Source organism: Ovis canadensis, chromosome 23, assembly GCF_042477335.2.
Source record: "Ovis canadensis isolate MfBH-ARS-UI-01 breed Bighorn chromosome 23, ARS-UI_OviCan_v2, whole genome shotgun sequence".
In the NCBI taxonomy this organism is placed as follows: domain Eukaryota; kingdom Metazoa; phylum Chordata; class Mammalia; order Artiodactyla; family Bovidae; genus Ovis; species Ovis canadensis.
The window spans coordinates 67,299,722-67,321,340 of NC_091267.1; the positions used below are offsets into that span (position 1 = coordinate 67,299,722).

At 39.7% G+C, this 21,619-nt stretch overlaps 2 protein-coding genes across 12 annotated transcripts in view; one reads left to right on the top strand and one right to left on the bottom strand.

The window, feature by feature from the left end:
• Nucleotides 1–242: 242 nt before the first annotated feature.
• Nucleotides 243–17,779, bottom strand: STARD6 (StAR related lipid transfer domain containing 6). 2 transcript variants are annotated; one of them, XM_069569258.1, is made up of 7 exons: nucleotides 17,706–17,779; nucleotides 17,221–17,314; nucleotides 16,978–17,027; nucleotides 13,672–13,798; nucleotides 10,159–10,276; nucleotides 6,551–6,644; nucleotides 243–461 (listed from the first exon to the last, which is right to left on the bottom strand). In XM_069569258.1, the coding sequence occupies exons 2-7, from the start codon at nucleotides 17,308–17,310 to the stop codon at nucleotides 260–262; spliced, it is 681 nt and encodes a 226-aa protein (XP_069425359.1). In that variant the 5' UTR covers nucleotides 17,311–17,314; nucleotides 17,706–17,779; the 3' UTR covers nucleotides 243–259. The 2 variants fall into 2 exon arrangements, 1 of the variants encoding a protein (XP_069425359.1); XR_011252461.1 differs by lacking the exons at nucleotides 6,551–6,644; nucleotides 10,159–10,276; nucleotides 16,978–17,027; nucleotides 17,221–17,314; nucleotides 17,706–17,779 and having other exon boundaries at nucleotides 375–461; nucleotides 13,672–13,729.
• A 2,570-nt stretch (nucleotides 17,780–20,349) lies between these two features.
• Nucleotides 20,350–21,619, top strand: part of C23H18orf54 (chromosome 23 C18orf54 homolog) — a 31,614-nt gene continuing 30,344 nt past the window's right edge. For 4 of the 10 annotated variants that reach the window (XM_069569327.1, XM_069569324.1, XM_069569328.1 and 1 more), the window contains exons 1-2: nucleotides 20,350–20,563; nucleotides 21,140–21,236. The gene's annotated coding sequence lies outside the window, so the exon portion shown is untranslated. The remainder of the gene's footprint in view (nucleotides 20,564–21,139; nucleotides 21,237–21,619) is intronic. The other 6 variants (XM_069569331.1, XM_069569330.1, XM_069569329.1 and 3 more) reach the window with 3 other exon arrangements.

Sequence of the window (21,619 nt, forward strand, 5' to 3'; positions counted from 1 at the left end):
GATGCTTTTTGCAGAGAATTTTCCAGGGGAAAAAGCAAAAGATAAAAGTGCATTAAGAACCCTTGTTATTTAACATTATTCTTATATGAGATTAAAAACTATATTTAATGCTGTTGTCTTGTACAACTGTGTGGTCTTATTTTCACAAAGTACCTTCAGTAATTTGTTCAAGAATACTGTTTAGAAGAGTGTCACAGTATTTATGCGTATTGACTTAAAAGCAAAAGGCTGTAACTGCCACACATGATTTTAAATGGCCTCATTTCTTCTTTAGGAATGATGAATGCCCATTATGATGATATCCACGTCTTGATGAAATTTTTTGTGTCTTTATTCCATCTTTTACATTGAGCATGAAGCTTACTAAATTGGAAGGCATGGTTGCTTCAATTATTGATGGGGCCAATTTTCCTCTCATTTCTGTCTGAACAAACATCACTAGTTTGGAATATGTTGGATTCCTGTAAACAAAGGAAGAGTTAAAAAATATAAAGAATTTTTAAGTTTATCTGTTGAATTTAAAGTTTATAAGGAGCAGGATTCTTATTTACCATTGATTGCCAACACTGTGCTTATGACGGGAAATAGTGACTGAAGGAAGGAAAAAACGTGGAATGATTGGCACACTCAAAATTATTTTACATAAAAATATTAAGTAGTCAAACTATATCTTAAAGTCTTCAGTTTTAGTTATCATTTCTTTCTTGTCATTTATCGACTTTTTAAAATTATAAAAGTAATATATGCTTATGAAAATTTAAACAGTAAAGCATTTTCATAATTCCCCTTCATTCTGTTCCCCAGTCACTATTTATAGTGTTGACTGTATCTTTTCAGATTATTATCTATGGATATACAAAGATAACATGTGTGTGCACATATGTTTATGTACCCTATATACATGTACATATACATTCTTACTTTTGCAAAAATGAGACATTTATTTTTCTGGAACTAGTTTCATTTTCCTCTTAGTATGATACATGCACCTCTGTGTCTATACAGATCAGCTTATTGTTTTTAATGATTGCATATGGTATTTCATATTCTATTAACCAGTCCTCTGTTGACTATCATGGAGTTATTTCTTACTTTTTGCCACAATAAATAAAGCTGTAATAAAACATCTTGTAATATATCCATTTGCACCTCTAGAGATATTTATATTGAGTTTCTAGGTCAATGTTTTTGTGTATTTAACATTTTGAAATGTTATCTCCAAGAAGACTGTAGTATTTTATATTCTAACCCAGTGAACTTCAAACTAGAGGATATGAAGACTTTCCAAGGGGTATGAGAGGCTGAATAACATTTAAGGGAATACGATTTCAAATCTCTGACTTCCATGTACCTTTTCCTTAAACTGATCTGAGAATATATCTCTGATGGACATGCCAGCTTTTGTTCCACCAGCCTGATCACACCAGCCTTCTTTATAGAACCTTCTGCTTTATAGAACCAAGGGATGTCTCTCATCTCCCCCAACTAAGACTGAATAGTACTAAGGTGCTTTATCCTGGCATATAAATATAAACATGAGTTGCTGAAGGAAAAATTCAATCAATTGGAAGTGAGTTAAGAAAGTGAATGACGGATGACGGTAATAAAACCTTACCATGTCAATTCTTCCCTTTAAATAAAATTTAAGAATCTAATTGAGTTGTCAGCTGACAAGTCATTACAAACAATTTTTTATTATAGGTCACTATGTAACATGGAATATAACTCAAAAGAATGTCAAGGGATTGCATGATGGCACTAGCGTTCTACTCTCCATTTTAACCCGCCTGTTCATGTGAACAAAGTTTCCTACACTTACGTTCATAAAAATGCACAGTAGAAGTAGACTTGATGTTGTTCTATCTGATGGGATATCTAGAGTAGGCCTTTTGTCCCACGTTTTTTAGTTAAGTGAGTGTAAGTGATAGAAGCATGGACTCTCAAACCAGAATGTATAGTTTGAAGCTGAGCTTTGCTGTTATCTATGTGTAACCTTGAGAAAATTACTTAATTTCTCTGGGTTTCCATTTTCTTTTCTGAAAAATGGGGATAGTAAGAGGACTACTTTATGGAGTTCTTGTGAAGATCAAATAGTTGACACTTGGTATCTGTAAATTGTAACAATGTATCAGTTCAGTTCAGTTCAGTCTCTCAGTCGTGTCTGACTCTTTGAGACCCCATAAATTGCAGCACGCCAGGCCTCCCTGTCCATCACCAACTCCTGGGGTTTATCCTAACTCAAGTCCATTGAGTTAGTGATGACATCCAACCATCTCATTCTCTGTCGTCCCCTTCTCCTCCTGCCCTCGATCTTTCCCAGCATCAGAGTCTTTCCAAATGAGTCAGCTCTTTGCATCAGGTGGCCAAAGTATTTAAGTTTCAGCTTCAACATCATTCTTTCCAATGAACACCCAAGACTGATCTCCTTTAGGATGGACTGGTTGGATCTCCTTGCAGTCCAAGCAACTCTCGAGAGTCTTCTCCTGCACCACAGTTCAAAAGCATCAATTATTCGGTGCTCAGCTTTCTTTATAGTCCAACTCTCACATCCATACATGACCACTGGAAAAACCATAGCCTTGACTAGATGGACCTTTGTTGGCAAAGTAACGTCTCTGCTTTTCAATATGCTGTCTAGGTTGTCATAACTTTCCTTCCAAGGAGTAATAAGCGTCTTTTAATTTCATGGCTGCAGTCACCATCTGCAGTGATTTTGGAGCCCCCCCAAATAAAGTCTGACACTGTTTCCACTGTTTCCCTATCTATTTGTCATGAAGTGATGGGACCAGTTGCCATGATCTTCGTTTTCTGAATGTTAAGCTTTAAGCCAACTTTTTCACTCTCCTCTTTCACTTTCATCAAGAGGTTCTTTAGTTCTTCTTCACTTTCTGCCATAAGGGTGATGTCATCTGTATATCTGAGGTGATTGATATTTCTCCTGGCAATCTTGATTCCAGCTTGTGCTTCCTCCAACCCAGCATTTCTCTTGATGTACTCTGCATAGAAGTTAAATAAGCAGGGTGACAATATACAGGCTTGAAGTACTCCATTTCCTATTTGGAACTAGTCTGTTGTTCCATGTCCAGTTCTAATTGTTTCCTCCTAACCTGCATATAGGTTTCTCAAAAGACAGGTCAGGTGGTCTGATATGCCCATCTCTTTCAGAATTTTCCACAGTTTGTTGTGATTCACACAGTCAAAGGCTTTGGCATAGTCAATAAAGCAGAAATAGATGTTTTTCTGGAATTCTCTTGCAATCATCCAGCAGATGTTGGCAATTTTATCTCAGGTTCCTTTGCCTTTCCTAAAACAAGCTTGAACATCAGGAAGTTCACGGTTCATATATTGCTGAAGCCTGGCTTGGAGAATTTTGAGCATTACTTTACTAGCGTGTGAGATGAGTGCAATTGTGTGGTAGTTTGAACATTCTTTGGCATTGCCTTTCTTTGGGATTGGAATGAAAACTGACCTTTTCCAGTCCTGAGGCCACTGCTGAGTTTTCCAAATTTGCTGGCATATTGAGTGCAGCACTTTCACAGCATCATCTTAGGATTTCAAATAGCTCAACTGGAATTCCATCACCTGCACTAGCTTTGTTCGTAGTGATGCTTTCTCAGGCCCCCTTGACTTCACATTCCAGGATGTCTGGCTCAAGGTGAGTGATCACACTATCGTGATTATCTGGGTCGTGTAGATCTTTTTTGTACAGTTTTTCTGTGTATTCTTGCCACCTCTTCTTAATATCTTCTGCTTCTTTTAGGTCTTTGCTGTTTCTCTCCTTATTGTGCCCATCTTTGCATGAAATGTTCCCTTGGTATCTCTAATTTTCTTGAAGAGATCTCTAGTCTTTCCTAGTCTATTGTTTCCCTCTGTTTCTTTGCACTGATCACTGAGGAAGGCTTTCTTACATCTCCTTGCTATTCTTTGGAACTCTGCATTCAAATGGGTTTATCTTTCCTTTCCTCCTTTGCTTTTCACTTCTCTTCTTTTCATAGCTATTTGTAAGGCCTCGCCAGACAGCCATTTTGCTTTTTTGCATTTCTTTTTCTTGGGGATGGTCTTGATCCCTGTCTCCTGTACAGTGTCATGAACCTCATTCCATAGTTCATTGGGCACTCTGTCTATCAGATGTAGTCCCTTAAATCTATTTCTCACTTCTACTGTATAATCATAAGGGATTTGATTTAGGTCATACCTGAATGGTCTAGTGGTTTTCCCTACTTTCTTCAATTTAAATCTGAATTTGGGAATAAGGAGTTCATGATCCGAGCCACAGTCAGCTCCTGGTCTTGTTTTTGCTGACTGTATAGAACTTCTCCATCTTTGGCTGCAAAGAATACAATCAATCTGATTTTGGTGTTGACCATCTGGTGATGTCCATGTGTAGAGTCTTCTCTTGTGTTGTTGGAAGAGGGTGTTTGCTTTGACTAGTGTGTTTTCTTGGCAAAACTCTATTAGCCTTTGCCCTGCTTCATTCTGTACTCCAAGGCCAAATTTGCCTGTTACTCCAGGCATTTCTTGACTTCCTACTTTCGTATTCCAGTCCCCTATAATGAAAAGGACATCGTTTTTGGGTGTTAGTTCTAAAAGGTCTTGTAGGTCTTCACAGGACTGTTCAGCTTCTTCAGCGTTAGATACTTAGGGTCACAGAAATTAAAACAAATTTTAAAAATTAGGTACTTATTCGTATAGAGGTATGATAGAAAATAAACAGTGATTGATAAAAGAACCCAAAGCATAAACACTGAATGACAAAAGAACCCAAAGCATAAACACTGATAAAAGAACCCAAAGCATAAAATATATTTGGATAAAACTATACAAGGGAAAAAGAGTAAAAATATCAGATCAAGGAGAAAAGAAATGATATAATATTTCTGACTCTTAAAGGTTATATGTATTTTGAAACTGATAATGTAGTGGTAGGTTTCAAGTTGTTACGATATTTAGGTTCTGATGAATGCACTTAAAAGGGTGATACAAACATTTTTTTAAAGTGTCAAGATTTATAGTATGCTGGAAATTTCACCCTCTTGATATAATGCTATGCAAAATTTTAATATCAACTTAAAAATGTGCAAGGCAATATATGACTTTACAAAATTCTCTTAGAGGGGTTTGAAGACCACTGCTCCAACCAACCGTATGAGCATCTATTTTCTTAAACCCTTTTCCATGCAGAGTTTAGACTATTTTTACATTGTTGTAAATGGCTGGACTTATTAGCAATTTGTATGGCCTTATATCTCTATGTGAATTTACTAGGACTTTACACACTTAACAAAGCTTTTTCAAGATTTATTGGAGAGTACGCTTACTGTAGATAATATGTTTTATAAATTTACTATAGGACTTGAGCTGCACAGAAGGAAAAGGTACAGAAGAATCACTTTTTTGTCAGTATCCTTCTCCAGCAGGTTGCTAGGCAGAGTTCCCACTCTGGGTAGAATATCTAAATTAGTTTTTCTCTCCTTTTTTTTCTTTTTGCAGTGGAAAGGGAATGGTGACAAGGTACAAGAAGGGGACTTTACCCGTGAAGCACACTTTAGGTGGTGTAACTTCCCAACCAGAGTCCCCACTAGCAGCTGATTCACCTACCTGATACGGAGTAATAATTTTTCCCTTGTTTTATCCTTTCCTGCTGTGGAGAATACAGTCTTGGCTATATGATCAAAACTGATAGATGGGGAGAAACACTACATCGTCATCGTCATCATCTGAACCAATGACCCTGCCCATCAATGTAGATATTTGTGGATTCCTTTCAGTTCTCTAATTCAGTAGAAAATACTAAGGAATATGGGTCTAAATGTCATTTTATCTTGACTTCCTTCACAGACACGTTTTTCTCCTACTGAGTGGTTTACATCTGACCAATATAAAGTTTTACATGTCGTTTTCGGTGCCAGTATCTTTTATTAAATGTAAAGTCATTTAGCAAATATGTAAGGAAGCTGTAGAGTAATATATAATGAATTAATATGTATGTGCATTTACAGAATATGTGTATTGGATGTCACCATCTTATCCAGTGGCTGGCCACCTGTGGGCAGAGACTCATCTCTAATTTCTCCAGCTCTTCCCTCTCTGAATTTACCTACTGGGTGGCTTATTCTGCAGGTATCTGTTCACAGTAAGTAGTCCATTGGAAAGAATATATTCAAAGTAAAGCATGATTCATTGCTGATAAATGGAACTATTATACTTCTAGAGAAATTTATTTTTCATTTGCAAAAATCCTTTAATAATTCACAGAAGTGACTAATGGAGAAACACAAGCATCAGGGTAAGGTTAACTGGAGGGCACGATGATGTCTCTGAACATGTGACTAGTGCCAGAAACCGCAAATTATACTTTACAGGGAATTATCTATTCTGATTATACTTAAGATGAAAAATACTTGAAAAATTATTTTAAAAATTGTATTTAGGGGCATTTTTTTTCCCCCACAACAGGATATACCAGAAAATATTTCTGGTGAGTTAGTTAGCAAGTTACAAACTGAACTAAAAAATGGTTAAACAATAAATATATGGAAATGACACTTACTCTTGCACAGGTAAACATATATAGCCACAAGCATGGTTATAACCTCGGATGTAACTTGAGGATGGAGGATATGCTGGAAAATCCACACTAGTAGCTAAGTGATCAAAAGAAACATTAAAATGAAACCTATGTCACAAAGATGAAAAATTCTGTTTCCAGTAGCATATTTTCAAAAATGCGTGACACAGCATTTGATTTGACACTGACATTAATTTTAACATAGGTATGCACGTTTGCACACTTGAGTGTGTACACAGGCCAAAAATGAAAAAGTCCCATGCTACAAGTACTAGCATGAAAAAGGATCACTGCTGTCCTCTCCAACTTTTTCATGCTAGCACTTCTCAAGATGCTGCTACCTTTTACATACAGGAAGAGCTGTTAAAAGTATGATTTATTTACTTTCTGAGATCTGAAGCAGAAGTTACAAAGAAAAAGACTAATCTACTAGGATAGATTGTTTAGGTTTATCATTTTTAAAATAAAACATTTGATGTGTTATTTAGCCTGTCAATGGAGGCAGTTTAAATGCTCTTTTCTGCCAATTCCCTGTAGCTAACTTCACTGTATGATTAAAAATCAGTAGATTTTGTTTTAGGAGTTATGCAGTGTAGCTGCAGTACTGCATGTGAAGGGAGAAGGGAGAAGATCTGATTATCATCACGTTTATGGTAATTATAGATACTCTTCCTAAAACCATTTTAAAATATGTATTTCTTTAGTCTGTGCAACTGAATCCTGCTCATCAGAGAATTTTCCTATATGATTTTAATATACATAATCACTTCAGTAGGAAATACAACATTAAGCTCTAGTTAGGAGACAAAATGTGGGAAATGTGTATGCATTTCCCATTTTCATGATCTGTTCCATCATCTTAATAGAGCCAGTGATGTTGGCAAAATGGTACTGCCAGAATTGATATTAACATATTTTTTCTCTGTTTAAAATATGGAGATTATATTTGTCTTTTTTTTTTAAAAATTTTGTTACATTCCACAAACAAGTATGGGTCTTTTGTGAGGCACACAGTGTGGTAGTTAGCACAGATTCTGGAAAATCAGAAAGACTTGAGCTGCTGATTAGCTATGTAACTTGATTTCTGTGAACTTCAGTTTCCTCACTGGTGAGAAAATGAATGCAAAACATTTAGCTAAAAGCAAAGTACACAGTAAGCTAAACAACAGTGGAAACATTAAGAAGAAAACTATCAGTGTTCATCAAAAACTCATTCAAAGAAAATCACTTAAAAGCAAATTCAGTAGTGATCACTGAATAACTGATTATAACTATTCATGGATTTTATCCTCTATACTTCTTTTTGACCTTCCCTCTGACCATCAAAAATGAGACACAAATAGAATGGTTTCAAGATAGACAATAAAAGATCAATAAGACATTTGACTGTGTGGATCACAATAAACTGTGGAAAATTCTGAAAGAGATGGGAATACCAGACCACCTGACCTGCCTCTTGAGAAATCTGTATGCAGGTCAGGAAGCAACAGTTAGAACTGGACATGGAACAACAGACTGGTTCCAAATAGGAAAAGGAGTATGTCAAGTCTGTATATTGTCACCCTGCTTATTTAACTTCTATGCAGAGTACATCATGAGAAACGCTGGACTGGAAGAAACTCAAGCTGGAATCAAGATTGCTGGGAGACATATCAATCACCTCAGATATGCAGATGACACCACCCTTATGGCAGAAAGTGAAGAGGAGCTGAAAAGCCTCTTGATGAAAGTGAAAGAGGAGAGTGAAAAAGTTGGCTTAAAGCTCAACATTCAGAAAACAAAGATCATGGCATCCGGTCCCGTCACTTTATGGGAAATAAATGGGGAAACAGTGGAAACAGTGGCTGACTTTATTTTTTTGGGCTCCAAAATCACTGTAGATGGTGACTGCAGCCATGAAATTAAAAGACGCTTACTCCTTGGAAGAAAAGTTATGACCAACCTAGATAGCATATTGAAAAGCAGAGACATTACTTTGCCGACTAAGGTCCATCTAGTCAAGGCTATGGTTTTTCCTGTAGTCTTGTATGGATATGAGAGTTGGACTGTGAAGAAGGCTGAGCACCGAAGAATTGATGCTTTTGAACTGTGGTGTCGGAGAAGACTCTTGAGAGTCCCTTGGACTGCAAGGAGATCCAACCAGTCCATTCTGAAGGAGATGAGCCCTGGGATTTCTTTGGAAGGAATGATGCTAAAGCTGAAACTCCAGTACTTTGGCCACCTCATGCGAAGAGTTGACTCACTGGAAAAGATTCTGATGCTGGGAGGGATTTTGGGCAGGAGAAGGGGGTGACAGAGGATGAGATGGCTGGATGGCATCACTGACTCGATGGACGTGAGTCTGAGTGAACTCCAGGAGATGGTGATGGACAGGGAGGCCTGGCGTGCTGTGATTCAGGGGGTTGCAAAGAGTCGGAGACGACTGAGTGACTGAACTGAACTGAGCTGAAGAGATCTCTGATTCAAATGGACAGTATTTTGTGTTATAGGCAGTGAATAAGTTTTTAGGTGCCCTCATTTGAAAATGAGATGATTAATGAAAGCTGTATGAAAATATGTGAGACAAATATGTGAAAGTGGTGAACATCAGTCCCCAGTGGTATATACGGTCAACAGAGCTAATTGTGCGTGTGAGTGCTATTAGCAGAGCTATTACTCAGACTTGTACTCTGAAGCTTAAAGAGTCCTACAAGTGGAAAAGAGTAATTAGCAACAGTTAACTGTCCCTGTCCCCAAGTAGTTACAGTAGGGGAAACTATTCACATAGGAATAGCGAGATTAAATTGAATTGCAGAGGAAAGAAAAGGGCCCTAGTGTACTACTGTCCTACCAGAGTTCCTTCACCATAAATTATCTTGAGTTCTAGGAGTCCAAAGATCTTTGGGGTGTAAACTGGTATGTTTTAAGTGAATAATGCAAATAGGAAGTGGTTACACATTTGCATTTTACAGAGTGACACATTTTTGGCTGGGGGTGGGGGGTAGGATAAGGACTGGAGAAGTAAATGGCAACCCACTCCAGTATTCTTGCCTGGGAAATCCCACGGACAGAGGAGCCTGGTGGGTTATAGTCCATGGGATCACGAAGAGTTGAACACAACTTAGTGACTGAGCAACAAGCAATGGATAAGAGTATGTTAAAACTTTCAGTTTTTAAAAGAATTGTAAGCACATTTATGAGAGCTATCTAGTGGAATTTTCTTCTGGAGTTTTTATCAGTTTTTAGATATACCCATTCTACATATTCAAATATAGAAGTATATATCCAAAGATCCATTTTGTTTCTTGGTAGTTTTGTGATGTATGCTGTGAAGGTTTAGCCTGCAAGTATCTATCTATGTTCAGTGCTGCAGGGTATATGCTGCAAAAAGGCCAGGAGATGCCACAGTCATTGGCTATGATGTAAATGGCACCTCCAGAATTAGGTTAAAAACTTCAGGCTTACCTACATTACACATGTATTTATTGGACTCACCCAATAAATACAAGAATAATTAATTGAAAATATTCTTTCAAACTGTGAGTTAAAAGAAAAATAATTATTAATGACTCATAGTAATTCCCAAGTGTGGGCAAATTGTTTCAACTTACAACTGATAACATCCATATTTCTTTCGTAGTGCTTCAAAGAGACTAAGTCGATAAAGTCTCTGGGGGAAATTGAGCCCATGGCAAAACTTTGTGTAATGGTATGACACAGGAATGTATCCTGAAACAAATCAAATCATAAAAATTACAACAATTATTTAATATCTGTTCTTTGTACTGCTCCCCAAAGACTTTCACTGCCTAAGGTTGGCCTGTTTTTGGAAAAAGCAGGGCTTTGAGGTTTTAAGAATTTACCACGAAGTCAGCTTGCATTTTCAGTGTTAAAGAAATATTAGATGTGTAATTATAAATGCAAGGCAACAAAAGCAAAAATAAAAGAGTGGCACTACATTAAACTAAAATGCCTCTGCATAGCAAAGGAAACCATTAACAAAATGAAAAGGCGACCCACAGAGTGGGGGAAAATATTTGCAAATCATATATCTAACAAGGGGTTAATATAAATTGCAAATACAATAAAGTTAGAAAAGAATCTTGATATTAGCTACTACTTGAATTTTTAGATGAAGAAATTGAAGCCTAACATTAAGTTACATGTAGAACTAGAGAGATGTACAGAACTAGAACGCGGGTTTCCAGATTTCCAGTACAATAGTGTGTCTGCTACTCTACACTGACTAGGTAATATATTCAGAATAATATATTGACTTAGCAGCCTGTGGTGTAAAGCCTAAAATTAAAGACCAGTATATTGCTGCTTTGACATCTGTTAAAATTGGGTCTTGAATGGCCAAACTGCAAGATCCTCTCTTCACTCTGTTCCCATAGACAAGAGCCCTTAGGCCAACAACCCTCCTTATCAGCAGGACAAGACACAGCTCCTACTTATACCTGAGTAGTGGGTTTTAGTTCCCTGCTACCCTGTAGAATTAGTCCAACAACGAATCAGCTCCTCCTGCAAGAATCAGGGGTCACCTCAGCTTCTTGATACTACAAAGCCTGCCATGCACAACCCCTGGTTATTAACTCTGTTACTGAATGCAGCTCCCCTGTCACACTGTGGGGCATGGTGTGTCCTGGAGAGCTTAGCTGAGCTACTCCATGTACTGCTGCCCCAGCATCCATTTTGTTTGGATGCTGCTTGCGGGGGATTAAACTAACACCAGCTCTCTCACATTTAAGCATAGCCTAGATAATAGCCTGCAGAGTCACAAGCAAATGTAAGTTCCTGATATGACTTCCCCAACAGCCCTTCTGATCAGCAGTCTCCCACACTTCCCAGGACCTTCCCCTTGTGAGCCCCTTAGAGCAGACCCCCTGTGTTTACCAAAATCCTGCCCTGTTTGGTTCCAAATGATCAATCTGGCCTTAGCCTAGGAACCCCAAAGCACTCTACCCACAGACCCTAATAAAGGCATGAGTCCACCTCTGTCTGCACCCTGCCTTGACCTCCCCACACAGGGCCCTTGACGTGTGCTGTGCACTTCCTCCAGGACTGTAATAAACTTCTCTATTTCAATTTCTTTTGTGGGCATTTGTTGAACGTGGCTCACCACTGGCATCCTGTGGCCCACCAACAAATGTTAATTTAACAAAGTCTTAACAGTCTTCCTTTCCTGGGCTGTGATTAGTATTAATAAATGGCTGTAGATCTTATTTGTCTAAGTGCTGGTGTCAAGTGTTTGTTTGACCACCACCATAACCCTAGAGCAGGAATCCCTTCCTCACCAGTGGGGTGAATGAGTCAATTAAAATGCACCCTTGCAAAATGAATGCTACAGACATTCATAAGAAGGCAGGAAAATTCTTCTCATTATGTAATGTGATTCAGAGATATTATGGTATACTGAAAAAGACATAAATCTGAATCAGGAGATCAGTATAAGTCCTGGTTCTACCATACACTGTGTTGACCTTGGGCAAATCTAAATTTCTCTGGCCACCTGATGTGAAGAACTGACTCATTTGAAAAGACCCTGATGCTGGGAAAGATTGAAGGCAGGAGGAGAAGGAGATGACAGAGGATAAGATGGTTGGGTGTCATCACCGACTCAATGGACATGAGTTTAACTAAACTCTGGGAATTGGTGATGGACAGGGAGGCCTGGTGTGCTGCGATTCATGGGGTGGCGAAGAGTCAGACACGACTGAGCGACTGAACTGAACTGAATTGAAATCTCTCTGAATATGTTTTCAAGTCTTTTGATGCCAAATCTACTATACTTTCCATTATTGTAGCTGACTTGCAGCAAAAACTGAATATCTGAAAAAAACCTGAAATATCTGAAATGCTAATGAAACTGTATAATTAGTATCATACAATTATGAATGAAACAATACAATGTTTGCATTTTCATTTGTGATAGACCAAGTTCAAATCCCAAGAGGGTCACAGACATGTGTTCTCTGTGGACAAGAACTCCAGAGCCTTTCTACAAGATGAAACTACTTTACCTTCCCGGGGTTTTCTACAACCTCACCCTCATCCCACATTTTAAAATCAGTTTAATAGAAGGAGGTACAGTTAGCCTACAGAGTTCTAAATAAATGGTAAAATGATGGCAGTTATGTGGGACATTTGCCTGATGAGTGAAATGGGCTTGGAGACTTGAAGAACCAGACTCAGTAATCTGGAATGTTACAAATGCAACTGTTGGTAAAAATCATAAAAGTTTGCATTCCACCAACATTCTTCACCTTTACCATTTCCTTCTAATAAAATTATTATTAGCCAAAATATAGAAGTCACTTTTTAAAAACAGTCTACTAAGGTGTAATTTACGTATCGTGATGTCTAGCAGGCTTCATAAGCACTGGAGTGACACGGTGCTGCAGCAGAGTTCCGAGTCCCTCAGCCGACTCCCATCTTCTGTTTCTCCCCCTTCCCGCCGCATCTCAGTCTCTCTCCTTTCACCCATGTCCTCGCCTCCTGTGCTCTCAGTGTGGCCTCGCCTCACCCTGCTCCTCTGCACTTCTCTGCCCTATTGCCTCTTGCATTCTGCCTTCCTTCTCTCACCTCTAGGACTTTAACTTCCTACTCCATTACCTCTATTTTTCTTTTCTCTATTTTTATTCTTCCCTTTCATCTCTGAGATAATGTATTTGAAAGTGTTTCTAAAACCACAACCATCATAATGTTATTTCACACATGCTTTTAAAAAGTTACATGCTATTTGTTCTTAAGTCCTTAACAGTATCTACAATGTTATCTAGTGTGTTATGACTATGATAAATCTGCTGACTTCTATCAACAAGGCATGCTGAATTTTTTTTCCCCTTGATGGAGGAGACAAATCCACGAGTTCAGTCCTCTCAATAACCAAAGGCACACGTGTGCAGGAGAGCTGACCAGTTTCAGAATGTGGTATGCACTAAAAATAGAAAAAAGCTAACTGGAATTGAACTCTTAATAAAGAAAAAAGTTTTAAGCTTTTTATAAAGATTTCAACTTGATTTGAATATATAAAATACAGATGTAATAAACTGAAATCACTACGATATAAAAGCTAAAAGTGCATTAATACAGTAAAAGTCCAACATTAAACAATAAATTACCGAATCAATCTTTAGTACCATGTTGTACATTTTCAATGAATTGTCCCATCTGACTCTGTTTTCAGGTTTGAAGAGGAAATCAGATAGTTTAGATGTCGATTCTGGAATCATTCCTTCAACACGATATCTATGGTTAACAAAATAAAGAAAATTCAAAATTTAATTGAATTTAGCCTAAGTTGAAAATATGGTATCACAGTATAAAGCACACTAATTTAACAATATAAAGAAAATTTGAAGGTAATATTAGCAATTTAAAATACTAATATTCAATTGTAAGTTGTTGCTTAGTTGCTAAGTCATGTCTGACTCTTTTGTGACCCCATGGACTACAGCCGGTCAGACTCCTCTGTCCATGGAATTCTCCAGGCAAGAATACTGGAGCAAGTTGCCATTCCCTTCTCCAGGGGATCTTCCTGACCCAGAGATCAAGCCTGTGTCTCCTGCATTGGGAGGTAGATTCTTTACCACTGAGCCACCAGGGAAGCCAGTAACAGTTTTATTTAAATATGCATTGCAATAGTTAATATAAATTATTTAAAAATTCATTTTCAACACATTTTGTTTGTACTGTTCCTATAGTTGTCTTTTTAAAAAATTATTTGGCTGCACCATGTCTTAGTCACAGCACCCAGGTGGGCTCTTTGTTGCTGTGTGCGTGCGGGCTTCCCTGTAGGTCTGGCTTGTCTCCAGAGTGCACATGCTCAGTGGTCATGGGGAGTGGGTGTAGTTGCCCTATGGCTTGTGGGATCTCAGTTCCCCAAGCAGGGATTGAACCATGTCTCTTGTATAGGGCGGTGGATGCTTAACCACTGGGCCATTAGGGAAGTCCCTATTATTGTCTTTTTAAAGGGACTACTTTCATTTATAATTTTTCTAAATTCTTTCTCTTAAACTTTTACGTGCTCTATTTATCACAAGCCTCAAGTAACTGATGAGACGCTTGTGTAGCATCTTGTGGCCTTAATTCTTAATTTAAGAATGTAATATGATATAAGCAGAGGTCAGAAAACTTTTCAGTAAAGAGCCAGATGGTAAATAATTTGGCTCTGCAGACTTCATGTTCTATGTTGCAATTATTCAACTTTATTAGTGCAGCAGTGAAAGAGCCATAGACAATATATATAGTAAATGGGCCTGTCTGTATTATAATTAAACTGTCAGTTTTCACTCCAATCCCAAAGAAAGGCAATGCCAAAGAATGTTCAAACTACCATACAATTGCACTCATTTCACGTGCTAGCAAGGTAATGCTCAAAATCCCTCAAACTAGGCTTCAATAGAATATGAGCGGAGAACTTCAGATTTACAAGCTGGATTTAGAAAATGCAGGGTTTTAGAAAACCAGAGATCAAATTGCCAACATCTGTTGCATCAGAGAAAAAGCAAGGGAATTCCAGAAAAACATCTATTTCTGCCTCACTGCTGCTGCTACTAAGTCGCTGCAGTCGTGTCTGACTCTGTGCGACCCCATAGACGACAACCCACCAGGCTCCCCCGTCCCTGAGATTCTCCAGGCAAGAACACTGGAGAGGGTTGCCATTTCCTTCTCCAATTTTCTGCTTCACTGACTTCTGCTAAAGGCTTTGACTGTGTGGATCACAACAAACTGGAAAATTCTTAAAGAGATGGGAATACCAGACCACCTTACCTGTCTCCTGAGAAATCTGTATGCAGGACAAGAATCAACAGTTAGAACTGGACATGAAATGATGGATTGCTTTAAAGTTGGGAAAGGAATAAGGCAACGCTGTATGTATATTGTCACCCTGCTTATTTAACTTCTAGGCAGAGTACATCATGTGAAATGCTGGGCTGCATGACTCAGAAGCTCTAATCAAGATTCCTGGGAGAAATATCAACAACCTCAGATATGCAGATGATACCACTCTAGAGGAAATTAACCCTGAATATTCACTGGAAGGATTGATGCTGAAACTGAAGCGCCAATACTTTGGCCATCTGATGGGAAGAAGTGACTCATTAGAAAAGACCCTGATGCTGGGAAAGATTGAAGGCAGGAGGAGAAGGGGGGTGACAGAGGATGAGATGGTTGAATGGCCTCAGTATGAACAAGCTCCGGGAGATGGTGAAGGACCAGGAAGCCTCGTGTGCTACGGTCTGTGGGGTTGGAAAGAGTAGGACACGACTGAGCCACTGAACAACAACCACCCCCTGCCCCCCGCCCCGCCCGGCCGCCCCCGCCACCAAAAGAAACGGAATCAAATTTGGTTTTCTAAATAACATATCATGATCAATAAATGAACAACTCTCAAAAATATGGTTTAAAAAATGTCTGCACAATTTCCCTTAGTGTATTTGAATTTGAAACAACAGGTTCCTAAAAAATATCCTTAAAAGCAGCTTACAGAAAAAATTATAAAAGAATCTGCCTGCCAATGCAAGAGACTCAGAAGACATGAGTTTGATCCCTGGGTCAGGAAGATCCCCTGGAGGAGGAAATGGCAACCCACTTCAGTATTCTTGCCAGGAAAATTCCATGGACAGAGGAGCCTAGAGGATTACAGTTCATGGGGTTGCAAAGAGTCGGATACAACTGCACAACTAAATGTGCACACGTGTACACACATACACACACAATATCCTTAAAAGCACTTACAGAAAAAATAATATCTATTTGCAAGAGAAACATATTGGGGAAATAAACTTTATCTTTAAGTGGTTCACTTAATGGAAAGGTGAAATATTGAAAAGACCACAAAATTAGAAAATACCAATCTATTTTTACAGTAATTAGTTTTTGAAGTGTAAATTTCCTAGCTTCGTGAAGTATTCACTAGAAGTGATTTTTTTTTCTGCCTTCAAGTTTGAAAATTCGATGGCACATATTAGTCTATTTTTTAAAATCCATGTTTCAACAAAGTGACTTTATAAGTAATTTCTATTTCCTGTTCACTATCAAATAATGTCTTATTACTAATGAAGTAGCACTGAATTCTTGGAGAAGGCACTGGCAACCCACTCCAGAACTCTTGCTTGGAAAATCCCATCGAAGGGGGAGCCTGGTGGGGTGCAGTCCATGGGGTCGCTAAGAGTCAGGCACGACTGAGCAACTTCACTTTCACTTTTCACTTTCATGCACTGGAGAAGGAAATGGCAACCCATTCCAGTGTTCTTGCCTGGAGAATCCCAGGGATGGGGAGCCTGGTGGGCTGCCGTCTATGGGGCTGCACAGAGTCGGACATGACTGAAGTGATTTAGCAGCAGCAGCAGCAGCAATGAATTCTAGATACATCAATGTCATTGAATTCAAAACCATGATTATAAATAGGAAATTGTACTCACAGATTTCCATGGAATTTTTTAGAAGCCTTGCTGGAAACAGTTATTTTTTTCTCAAAGAGGAATAAAAAATCCACAAATAAATTAGCTGTCAGATACAGAAAGAAATGAAATATAAAAAACAAAAAAATGAAAGTAAAATGTTTTTTTGGTTTGTAAAAGAAAATATTTTAAAAAATGTTTTTGCAATGATTTGTTTTCCATTAAAAACCAAACTCTTGAAATATATTTAACTTGTTTTCTTACTGAATTCTTAACCACTTTCCAGCCTGATGTATCTTGATAGTAACCTAAAATTTCTTGAGCAGTTTGTTGGGCAAGTGCCTTATAGTCCATCTACCTGCAAATAGGCAAAGTATTAAAAGCAAATGACTGGTGAGAAAGAAATCATACAAAGATTTTTTTAAATGCTGTATTTCATTTTAATACTATTTCTAAATGTCTGTCACATAGCAATGAACAATAATTCTATTTTGAATGCATGCATGCATGCATCTCTTCTTTTTTATTCAGTATTTCAAATGAGAAAATGTGATATATTACAAAGAGCAGGCTTTAGCTTTGGAGTCAGAGACTGGAGTCAAATCCTGTCTCTGCCACTGACAAATTGTAAACCATGTTATTTAAATATTTCTCTTTCCCCATTTTATCAAACTGTAAAACTGGGATAATACCTAACTCTGTAGAACTGATGTGAGGATTAAATGAAACAATGCACTTAAACATCTTACCCCTTTACCTGGCACATATTATTTCTAAGAAAGTCTTGCTTCCTTTCTCCTGTGAAGCAACATAATCTGTTGATCAGGGGTTACTGGGGCTTTATCTCTTTTAAAGTGAGTGGCAGAGGCACTGAAGGACCTGACCCCCGGCTTCCTCTGCAAAGTCAGCTTCTTCCTGTTTCCTTCTCTCCCTCTTAGCACCAATCATATTGAGCTTCCTGGTTGTTCCTCAGATACAACCAAGCAACTTCCTACCTCAGGGTCTTTGTACTTGCTGTTCCCTGTGCTTGTAATGTTCTTCCTCAGTGTGTTCACAACTGACTCCTCCTCATTAGTGTCTTTGCTTAAATATTCTCTTCAGAGAGGATCAAGTTCATATCCATTCAGATCAAACAGAGGTACTGAACTCTTGCTAAGGGTTAAATATTGTGGTATCTGTGGCAAAAGCAGTTGAGTATGATCCTGTTTCTGCCTTGAACGAGCTCAGGAAGGTGGTGTCTCATTGGTCCTTTGGCCCATCACCCAGTTTTCAGTTAAGGGAAGATGGCTGGTGTGGTGGAAAGAATGACAACACAGAACTGGATTCAAATCTTGGCTTTGCCATGTACCACCAACTTTATAATTTAGGGTAAACTGCTTAGCCTGTGGACTTCAATTTTCATTTCTATAGATGGGGGATCGTAATACCTGTCTCATGGGGTCATTATGAGGATTAAGTGATTTAATATATGTAGAAGTGATTGAAACAGTGTCAGGCCCTTCTCGGTGAGCAAAGGTTAGTTTTTGCTTTTTCTTTAAATGGACATATTTAAATCTAGCTAAAAACAACCAACCAAAAACTCTCCTAAGAGCTGCCTGAATAAACCTTCTCACGGTTTAATTATTCAGCACATGTCTTCCAGCTCTCACCTAAACGCCTTTAGATTGGATCATAAATCTACTTTTCTCTTGTTTTAGTTCTTCAGCAAGGCGTAGCACCTAATTGACATCTACACTTGAAAAATGTTGGTAAACTGTTATAATTCCTTCTTCTTAGGAGACTCTTGGTTTCTTTACCTTTCCTAGTAGATCTAATCCAGACTTTTAATAACTACTGGGACTCTTCTCCAAATCCTGATGGATATCTCCATATCTTTTAACCTGTGAAGGAATAAAAGTGGAAGCAGAATTATTTTGATCCATGAATTAGAAAATATATTTGATAATTTCCTTAATATTTTTTCAGTGTCTTTGATTTGCACTTTATGTACTCATTTGGAAACATACACTATGCTTCCTCAATGTAAGAAAAAGTAAGAACATAAAGATAATGTTTATGAAAAGAATTTTTAAGAAATTATCTTTTAAAAGGACAGGCTTAAAAGACACTTAGGTGTGAAATGTGGATTAAAATGTCTAGGTTTTTAAGCTCATGCCACTAACAATCCTTGGTTGGTCCCTGACCTGGGCCTCTCCCAGCGTATATATCACAGTCCTTTATTTCCTACCAACAACATACTTGATACTGAAGGACCATGAATTTGCAGATTTTTTGCAACATATCACTAGAATATAAGCTTTCTGCAAGGACTTTGTCTTATTCATTTTCAAATCGCTAGCACTGCTTACTGACACAACAAACATGTGCTTAACTGAACCACTCAGCTAAATTTTATAGCTTCTGGACCTTTTCGTTTGCCAAGAAAAAAAAAGGGGGATGGTTAAGCCTAGTGGGTTAGAGAGGATGACGAGATGAAAAGAGCCAACGGCAAGACTCCAGTTGGACAGTATTACCTGGTGATGTAACACTGGCTGAGCAGGAACATGTTCAGATGGGGTAATGATCAAGGATATCTTCACCCACAGGGTCAGTGGAAAATAAACAAAAACCAATATTGAGATGGCATCTTTTTCTGATAACACCACTCGGTTGAAACTGGATTCTTCGCACCTCACATCCTGTCCCAGCCTTGTAAACAGGTTCCCATATGTTGTTAAGTGGCTCTTTACATCTGTTTGTATAATCTCCCTCTTTCTGGGCTGCCTGAGTGGGTCCCTAATCCGTGCTGGGTCACTGCCATTCTTCCCTGGGAATCAAGGTCCCCAAGGACTTTGTTAAGTCGCATCCCGGGCCCAACTCCCTCCTCCAATTCCGCGTCTGCTTTGAACGCGAGGGAACTGGTGGGGAGAGCCGGGGAGCCGGGTTCACGGAAGGGAAGGGGAAGGCGCAGAGAGAGGGAGGGAAGAACGTGGTCTGGGGAGCCGCCCCCCGGGCCGAGTGGCTGTCTTATCCTGGGAGCGGGTTTCTGAAAGCAGGGAGGCCGAGCGTGTAGGGAGGACTGGATAGAGGGGCTAGTTCTCAAAAGACTGAAACAGAAGCCGCCAGGGTTCCGGGTCCCCCTTTCTGCCCAGTCCCCTCTTGAAGCCTCGGGAAATTGGCCGAAGGAAGCTCAGCCTGTCATCCGCGGAGACCGGCCGCACCGAGCCGTAAACAAGACGGGGAGGACCTAGCGCGTGCGGGTCAGCAACACTGAGGTAGTCTGGGATCTCCGCACCCCGGAATGGAAAACTACATTTCCCAGTGGCGATCGCGATCCGGCCCCTTTCTCTCCGCCCCGCCCTCGCCCCGCCCCTCGCCCCGCCCTCTTCCGACCACGCATGCGCACCGCAAGTCAGCGCCATGTTGGGTAAGTTTGAAAGCGAGCGCGGGCGTAGTGCTGGGCTGTGACGGCGGAGGGCGATCCGAGCTGAGGCGGAGGCGGGGCGGCAACCCGGTCGGGATGCTTTGTTGCGTCTCCCATCCGGTGACAGCTCAAGGCTTTCAGTGGAGAGTTGTGGACGTGTGCGCTTTTCTCGTTTTTTTTTTTTTTTTTTTTTGCCCTTCGTCGGTGAGTTCGGCCCATTCCTTGACAGCCTGAAGGGACGGGAGGGGAGGGCTAAGGGAAGGATGGTGGGGTGGGAGAGGGACGGCGTCTCCGAGGCAAGGCGCGGGCTGAGAGGCCGGGCGGAAAGCGGGCAGCTTCAAGAGGAGAGGCTCGGAATGGGACGGAGGGGGCCTGACCTGGCCCTCGGGCGCTTCCGGAGGCTGAAGCGGGCGGGGAGGGAGGCTCTCAGGCTTCGGGGGCCGCCGCCTCGCAAAGACTCGGCCCGCCCACTCCTGTTGTTTGATAACGGTTTAGAGAAACTGTGTCTGTGACCGCGGCGGTGGGTGGGCGGGCGGGCGGGGGATGCTGGAGTCCCCGAGGGAGGTGGGTCCTAGTTCATTCAGGGCGCAAGCTTTGAACCCGAAGATGCCCCTCAGCAGGGGCGCCAGCGATCTTCGCTTTCCAGGGTCATTAAGTCTTGTTTTTGCGGCAACTACAAACGTTCATTTTCCTAACATAAATCACAGAGCCGTTCAGTCATTTATTTCCTGTGAGCTATTACCATATTGGTTGGTAAAACGTTCTGCGTTTGAATCAAAGGTAGTTGAAACCACTGGCCACTCGTTTCAGCATTATATTCGTCGGAATGATGGATTTCCTTTTGGAGCGGCGTGCTGAAATGTTTACGGAAGAAACGGTAAGAGACAGCGAATTTGCTTCCAAATAATTCTGTGGCGGACGTGAGGAAAAGTGGGTGGATAAAGAGTGTGGTTGTGTTGGTCACTGATGCAGAATGATGGGTGCCCAGGAGTTGACTTAAACTTTTTTCTTTTGTGTACTTTTGGAAACTTTGCCCAGTAATAATTCAGTCTTGGGTTTTCTTTGTGCTTCCTGTGAATTAAGATAAATATTATTACCCACTCACTGAGAACTGTAATCCAAGAGCTTTCCCTTTTAGGGTTTTGTTTTTGTTTTTAAGATTTTGTAAAATAAAATATAAAATTGGTAATCTGTGCTGTGTTGGAATAAGGGAGGAAACGTTTGGTCAGGTTTGTCATCCAAGCAATATTTACTTGAGAT

Bases quoted from the DNA above. Each gene is read 5' to 3' on its own strand.
- STARD6 (XM_069569258.1), bottom strand. From the start codon at position 17,310: ATGGACTATAAGGCACTTGCCCAACAAACTGCTCAAGAAATTTTAGGT. The intron at 17,028-17,220 runs GTAAGAAAACAA...TTCCTCTTTGAG, and splicing joins GGAAAGTGGTTAAGAATTCA to AAAAAAATAACTGTTTCCAG. The intron at 6,645-10,158 runs GTAAGTTGAAAC...TTGATCACTTAG, and splicing joins AAATATGGATGTTATCAGTT to CTACTAGTGTGGATTTTCCA.